The 8,151-nt window shown below is 47.1% G+C and overlaps 2 protein-coding genes across 2 annotated transcripts; both read left to right on the forward strand.

The window, feature by feature from the left end:
• Nucleotides 1-236: 236 nt before the first annotated feature.
• LOC308284991 (EH domain-binding protein 1-like) lies at nt 237-2,588 on the forward strand (the record flags this gene model as incomplete). The annotated part of the gene is made up of 1 exon (XM_080725712.1): nt 237-2,588. One exon carries the CDS (start codon nt 237-239, stop codon nt 2,586-2,588), a length of 2,352 nt encoding a protein of 783 aa, XP_080581838.1.
• Nucleotides 2,589-4,058: 1,470 nt separating this feature from the next.
• LOC308284542 (NADPH-dependent diflavin oxidoreductase 1-like) lies at nt 4,059-5,843 on the forward strand (the record flags this gene model as incomplete). Its single annotated transcript, XM_080725201.1, has 1 exon — nt 4,059-5,843. The coding sequence occupies one exon, from the start codon at nt 4,059-4,061 to the stop codon at nt 5,841-5,843; it is 1,785 nt and encodes a 594-aa protein (XP_080581327.1).
• Between the last annotated feature and the right edge of the window lie 2,308 nt (nt 5,844-8,151).

Below are 8,151 nucleotides of genomic sequence, written 5' to 3' on the forward strand. Positions count from 1 at the left end.
GCTTGTGATGTCACAGAGTATTGTCAGAGCATGACATCGTCAGTGACATTATCAGGCTTTCTCACCCCCGTGATGTCTCAGTGATGTCCCAAGGGTAGGTGGAAGGACCTAAAAGCAAACTCGCAAACACAGACTATGACATCATTGTCTGACATCACAAGCTCACAGGGGTGGAGAGAGATAGAGACAGTTGGATTGTGTCCCCAGAACCTTTGTCTCTGTCTTTTGAAATAATAATGACTTCTGTTTGGAAAAGATTACAACACGTTGGCAAGAAAGCCATAAAGTTCCAGTTTGTTGCGTCCTACCAGGAACTTGTGTTGGAATGCACCAAGAAATGGCAACCAGACAAGCTGCGGGTGGTATGGACCCGGAGAAACAGGCGCATGTGCTCAAAGCTCCACAGTTGGCAGCCTGGCATCAAGAACCCATACAGAGGCATGGTGGTGTGGCCAGTGCCAGAGAACATTGACATTTTGGTTACATTGTTCAAGGATCGTGATGCGACTGAGTTTGAGAATAAAGACTGGACCTTTGTCATCGAGGGTGAGAGCAAGGGTCATCGTAAGGTGTTGGCATCAGCCGACATAAACCTCAAGCAATTTGCCAGCTCCGCCCACACCCAAACCGACCTGACGCTGAAGCTAAAGCCACTGTCCGTCAAAGTGGTGGAGGCCACGCTCAAACTGTCCCTGCTGTGTGTCTTTGTCCGAGAAGGAAAAGCCACTGATGAGGACATGCAGAGTGTGGCCAGCCTGATGAGCATCAAACCCATGGACATCGGTAGCCTCCATGACTTTAATGAGAGCGACGAGGAGAGGTCAGTCACTTACACCCTGGCCCAAGCAGACAAGGAAATGGCACCCGTTTGCCAGGAAACAACCAAAGTTGGTCTTTACCGTGGTGATGAGTCTCCGCGTGGCAACATCACAGTAGCCAACCAGACAGTCGGGGTGGCCCTGGACTCCAGTCAGGCCATCAAAGAGAGCGAAGCTGAACCAAGAAACATCAGAGGTGATCTGCACAATGTCGTTCCTGATGACGGAGAGAAGAAAGAACAGCTGGTTGAATGTCTTGCTGGTCAGCTGAATGATGTGCCTTCTCCACCCAGGAGCACCCAGAAGCACATCTCTACCATGCACGCCAATGACACACGTGCACAGGCCCCTCCCACTTCTCCAGTGACTAATGGAAAGCCTGCACTAGAGGAGCCAAACAGTGTCATCACCACCTCTCATCCTTCGGAGTCACAGGATGTCACATCTGACCCCGTGACCCCAATGTCTACAGCCATGGTCAGAGCTGTTGGAAAGGATAGTGGGAGTTTAGTTCTGGTGAGCTCCAGCCAATCCCTCCTCCAGTGGTGTCAGGAGGTCACTAAAGGTCACCAGGGGGTGGTAAAGGTCACCAACATCCGCACTTCCTGGTGGAACCGACTGGACCTCTGTGCTATCCTTGACAAGTTGGACCCTTATGACATCAAGCTCAACAACAACAACAACGTGTTTGGCAATGAAGCGTTGGGCATCTCTCGTCTGGAGCCTTCTAACATGGTCCTGTTGTCTGTCCCTGACCAGAGTCTGGCGCATCTGGCTTCGATAGGTCATGATGTTGACATCGTGACTCACCTCAGCCAGATCCGCTTGCACTTTACCAACCGAGAGCTGCGTGTTCTCCAAATACACCACAGCAGCAGCCAAACCAGCTACGGCTTTGCCCTCTTGGGTCCTGCCCTGCCCGTCATAGATGCTGCTGCTTTCTGTATGGCCCAGCTGCAGGAAGGAGCCACAATGAGTCTGAAGGAAGCAGGTAGCAGCTCCCTGGTAGTCCTGCCTCCTAGATCCAAACGCATGGCCAGACGGGAAGGGTCCATAATACCATTCCCTCTCCCAAGGCTGGTTACCAGAGTGTTCAAGTCTGGACTGGGGCAGGTGAAAGGTGAATTGCTGGTGAGGAGGCGGAGGAGGAGAACAAAGCAAGAGGATGAAGGAAACACACTGGCTGATGAAGAGACGGCTCTACCTATCGCAGAGAACACTACTCCAGAACCTCTGGGAGCAGCAGAGTCCCAGTCACCCCACCGGGCAGAGGAGGTAATGTGTCTGCAGGACACCAGTCAGTACGTGCTGAGTGAGCTGGCGGTGTTGGAAACGGAGCAGAAGCGCATCGACAGCCAGGCCACCACAGTGAACAGGCGACTGAGACGCCTCATGGAGACGGGAAGTGACCGCGGCATGGAGGAGGAACTGATTCAGGAGTGGCTCACTCTGGTCAACAAGAAGAACGTCCTGATACGCAGACAGGACCACCTGGAGCTGCTGCAAGAGCAACAGGACCTGGAGAGGAGATTTGAGCTGCTGACCAGAGAACTACGAGCAATGATGGAACACTGGCAGACGACCGCCACTCAGCAGCAGAGAGAACAGCTCCTGCTGCAGGAGCTGGTGTCACTGGTCGACCGACGAGACGAGATCATCAGACAAATCCACGCCAAGGAGAGAGCAGCGGTGGAAGAAGATGAGCGTCTCGCACGAGGTCTGGAGCTGAGCAGGAGAAAGAAGAAAAAAAACAAATGCGTCTTACAGTGAGGGACTTTGATCGTCGACATCCAGAGAAGCCTTTTGGGACACTGGAGGTGTTCGTCCGCGAGGGGGTACAGTCACGGTCCCACTCCTGTCACGGTCCCACCCCTGTGAGTTTGTGATGTCACAGAGTGGCATCATCAGTGACATCATCAGGGTCTCTCACCCCTCAATCATCCGATCTGCCCCAAATTTGAATTACACATTGAGGGGCCTCTAAACAGCGCAGAAGCCAAACGCCGTTTTTCACTCACATACATTGAAGGCATGCATTGGTGTAATCATAGGATGTGACAATGACAATGAAGGACAGGGTGGAACCACAAATGCAAACAGCTTCACTGTCTGTCACACAAACTCTATTTATCCCACAGCTCAGCTGCACCCCACAGCTCAGCTGCACCCCACGACTGAAAGTCCAGCCAGGGAAGGCAACCCAACCTAGCAGAGAGCTGCACTCAGAGGAGTGCACTTTTCTAGTTACACTAGACTTTGGATGTTGCTTTGGTACAGCCGCGGATGGATGGTACAGAGTGACCCATCCTAACTAATAGGAGCAGTCATGTGGATCATTACTTGCGCCAGCAGAGGGCACAAGTACTGCTGTTTCTGTATGTGGTGGTATCTGTGCGTCTGTGTTTACGCCTGTAGCCAATCAGAGAGGGGCTGTCCAAACCGTAGCCAATGAGGGACCAGCATTCTTGGTGACGTCACCATCAACAAGTGTGACCTGATATAAATAACAAGGCGCAAGTTGACACCTCGAAAGAGTGCCAACTTGCCCACCTACATACATACAGTACAGACAGCACCGAACATCACCGATCGCCGTACTTGCACACTCTGCTGGCGCACAAGCAGGCCATACATGGCCATGAGTGCACGAGGAGCAAGTTTGTACCTTAAGAGTGCATTCTAGTTTTAAACTTTCTCTGCTCCTCATCTCATCTCATCCATCAATCCATCCATCTAGTCGAAAACCATTTAGTGTTTTGATTTTCAGGCCTCAAGCTAAAATACCAGGTATAAACAAACAAACAAATAAATGGACAATATTTGATCCACTACTTTATACTGTAGTATCCAATAGCTTATAATATTTTGTTACTCACTAATCATCCTTAGGTTTGTGTAGGCTATGCATGCCAGTACAGTGATCCTGAAGGTGATATGGTTCATTATAAAATGGCTGCTTAATCAAACCTTGGACAACAAATCGCTTTCCCTGACAATATTTTTCTCAGTGATATTATGGTGGTCTTGTGATTTCTTTAATCTTAGAGATTCAAGTGAGAAAAAATAGGTTCATAATAAATAAATAAAAACAGCAGACACCAATTAACCAATCACAGTCCCACTCCCCCCCATGGTTGAATGTCGTGATATAAGTCTGTGATCAGCAATATTGTTGGCATTGAAATCATTTAAGGAACTAACCAGAACCCAGGATTGGAGAAGACATCAAAGAAAGTGAGAATGTCAATCCCAAAGCTGCTAATTCTCTACGGGAGTCAGACGGGTACAGCCGAGGACATTGCTCATTGCATTGGGAGACAGGCACAGAGGAAGCGGCTGCACGTCCGAATTTCACCGCTGGATAGCTACAATGTAGCTGATCTACTCTCCGAGCCTCTGGTTGTTTTTGTGTGTGCCACCTCTGGCCAAGGAGACCCTCCTGACAATATGAACACTTTCTGGAGATTCCTCTTCAGGAAATCTTTGCCTGCTGGCTCTCTGTGTCAGCTAGACTGTGCAGTACTGGGCCTAGGAGACTCTTCCTATCCAAAGTTCAATTTTGTAGCTAAGAAGCTTCATAAGCGCCTAGTGCAGTTGGGTGCCAGCCTGCTGCTGCCAGCTGGACTGGCCGATGATCAGCATGACCTGGGACCAGATGCTGTGATTGACCCATGGCTCAGATCATTTTGGGAGAGACTGTTAGTTCTGTACCCATCTCTTCGACACGTGATTCCGCTCAGAGAAGATGAACCACTCCCTCCAAGGTACATTTTCCACTTCATAGATGATGTAAAAGAAAATCCAGATTCCATGTCTCCAAAGCGACAAATGTTGCCTTCACAAGTCCACCCCTTCCCAGCTAAGATGGTGTCCAGTCGGAGAGTAACAGATGCCTTCCATTTCCAAGACGTGCGGCACATTGAGTTTAACATCACTTGCTCCAACATTGAGTTTGTTGCTGGTGATGTGGTGATGATGCGTCCATATAACACACAAGAAGATGTACAACAATTTTGTCAGTTGCTAAGATTAGATCCAAACACCCAGTTTACTCTGACGGCAACCGACAGTAACACTACAATTCCAGCTAGGTTGCCCCAGCCCTGTACAGTTGACCACCTGGTGAAACATTACTTGGACATTGCTGCTGTACCTCGCCGCTCCTACTTTGAGCTGCTGTCCACTTTTGCCACCAACGGCTTGGAAAAGGAGAAGCTGGTTGAGTTCAGCTCTGCCCAGGGCCAAGATGACCTGCATGACTACTGCACACGGCCACGACGCACTGCCCTAGAAGTGTTGGCGGACTTCCCTCACACAGCGGCAGAACTGAAGGTGGACTACATCCTGGATCTGTTCCCTGAGATCCAGCCACGCTCTTTCTCCATCGCCTCCTCCCTCCTGGCACACCCCAACCGGATCCAGATCTTAGTAGCTGTGGTATGCTACAAAACCATGATGCAGAAACCTCGTAAAGGCCTCTGCTCCGCGTGGTTAGCTTCCCTGGACCCCACACATGGGGAAGTATATGTGCCTTTGTGGGTTAAGAAGGGAACTTTAAGGTTCCCAAGCAAACAGGAGACGCCTGTGATCATGGTTGGGCCTGGAACAGGAGTGGCACCCTTTCGATCAGCCTTGCAAGAGAGAGTAGCTCAGGACAAAACTTCTAATGTGTTGTTCTTTGGCTCTCGCTCCGAGTCCAAGGACTATTTCTTCCACTCAGACTGGCAGGACATGACCAAGGCTGGACAGATTCTGACCTTCTTCACTGCCTTCTCGCGAGACCAGGAGGACAAGATCTATGTGCAGCACCGTGTCAAAGAGCAGGCTGAACTCTTGTGGGACTTGATTGCAAATAGGGGTGGCTGTTTTTACATAGCAGGCCGTGCCAAAGAGATGCCGGCCAGTGTGCGTGAAGCACTGCAAGAGGTGTTTAAGCAAGGAGGAGGTCTCTCCTTGGAAGAGGCCGACCAGATGCTGACCACAATGGAGCAGACGGGCCGACTCCAGAGTGAGACCTGGTCCTGATCACTAGGGAATCACTATGGAATTGAACATTGGAACATTAATAAAAATACATGTTTGACTTTTAGGCTTTGTAAGCAAATTCCAAAGGGTGGACATGACAAATAATTTGATAACTGAAATTTACAAAGACATGATTTCTGATAATGACCAGCACCAATTATCGAAAATAATGTAGTATATGATTAAAACAGGCCATGCATCATGTTGTCCTTATGTTCCTGTAGGCTATGCATGCCAGTATAGTGATCCTGATATGGTTCATTACAAAATGGCTGCTTAATCAAACCTTGGACAACAAAATCTTTCTCTGCTCAGATTAATTTCCCTGACCCTATTTTTCTCAGTGATATTACGGTGGTCTTGTGATTTCTTTAATCTTAGAGATTTAAGTGATTTAAGTTTTTGCACATAGACCATATCTAGGCCAGATGTAGGCCACACTTCAGTTTACTTTAGGGCCTGGACAGTTTTTTAACATGTTATTTCCACCAGTTTGGGAACCGGACCAAGCCAGATGTTGGAGCTTAGCTCTATCCAGGAGCACCATTCAAAAACATCCAGTAATCCTGGTCTCTAGAATAGAGACCAGGATCCTCCCACGCGCTACATAGAGCGGGGAAACTCCCCCTGTCAGGTGACAAGAAGCGCCCTGCTCATACATTGAGGGAAGCATCATTGAGCTCAGTTCAGGCCCTCCCCAGGTTGGTAGAGTAGAGTAGCACCCAGGATTACAGTTAAGGCATCAACCCTGGGTGAACAAATGGGTCACAAATTGTGGGATAAAATAATTGAAAAAAATGAAAATACCTAAATCGATAGCCCTCATCAGTCAGGCTTTTGCATCACACTGTACCAGCAATTCTAACCTATCGCTTGGACATACAGTAGCACCAATAGAATGCTTTACGTGAGGTGTAATGTTTTTAATTGTTTCTGTCCCAGATGCAAAAGATGAGATGAGATATAATATATAATATATATTATTTCACCTCAAAGGTTTGTGAGCACCCATGAGTATTTACATTTTATTTTTTCTCAAAGACTATATTGTAGCAGATGATGAATGTCAGGATATATGACATGCAAGAAAGACGTGGATAGAGACGTGACATGCAACAAAGCAAAGACATGCATACATAGGTTTTCTTCTAGCTTTCTACAGAATGTTTGTGTCCCCTATGGAATACCACTCAATAAAGTATCAACCCATAACAGGCTAATATACAAACCCCAGAGTTGTGTAAAGTTTATTACTTTGTAACACTTGCCAAGAAGGCAGAGGAGACAGATGTGTATAGTCTATTATAGTAGCTGACAGTGCCTATTGATTGGGAGAGCTGGCCGGCGAAGGTGTCAGGAATAGGTGTATTGATCTGTCTCTCAGCACCATTGTCAGAGCTAATCATCTGCTCTGATGGTAACCCTATGAATAGCCACCAATAAACACTGCTGACCTTGAAGAGCATGCAGTGAATGCTGACAATGACAATAAGCCCAGCATCGATGTCAGCAGTGGTGGGAAAAGTACTCAACTGTATTACTTAAAGTAAAAATATCAATACTGCAATGCAGAAATATTATAAATATGTGTGTGTATTGTATTGTATTGTGTACACTTCTGCTTTGGCAATGTAAACGTATGTTTTCTCATGCCAATAAAGCCCTTTGAATTGGAAATTGTGTGTGTGTGTGTGTGTGTGTGTGTGTGTGTGTGTGTGTGTGTGTGTGTGTGTGTGTGTGTGTGTGTGTGTGTGTGTGTGTGTGTGTGTAGTACTGTACTTGAATAAGAGTACAAAAGTATTGGCATCAGAATGTCCTTAAAGTGCCAAAAGTAAAAGTAATCATTATGCCCCATTTCAAGTTTTCAAATATGAAAACATCTTTTGAACATAGCAGATCTACAAGCTCACGATGCACAATAATGCAACACATTGTGAGCTTGTAGAACTGCTATTTTCAAATGGCCGAAATGTATGAAGTGGTTAATGTATGGTTTGTAATGATAATCAAAATGTATAAAGTAACGTAACTAAAGTTCTCAACTAATTGTAGCGGAGTAAAAGTTTGGATCTGAGATGTAGTGGAGTAGAGGTACAAGTATTGGAAATTGGAAATACTCAATGCCTCAAAAGATTTCAGCTGGCTTGACTTTGTCCACAGCCTGGAATAGAAGAAGGGAACTCTATAGTAATTGTTTTATTATTCCATTTTATAAACATAATTGTGTCTGCTTACACTCATCATTTGTCCACAGTCCACACATCCCATCAGAAAGCTCAGAGGGTGCTGGGGGCGTGTTCCCTCATCC

Source organism: Nannobrachium achirus (assembly GCF_963921795.1).
Source record: "Nannobrachium achirus genome assembly, chromosome: 5".
Classification (NCBI taxonomy): Eukaryota; Metazoa; Chordata; class Actinopteri; order Myctophiformes; family Myctophidae; genus Nannobrachium; species Nannobrachium achirus.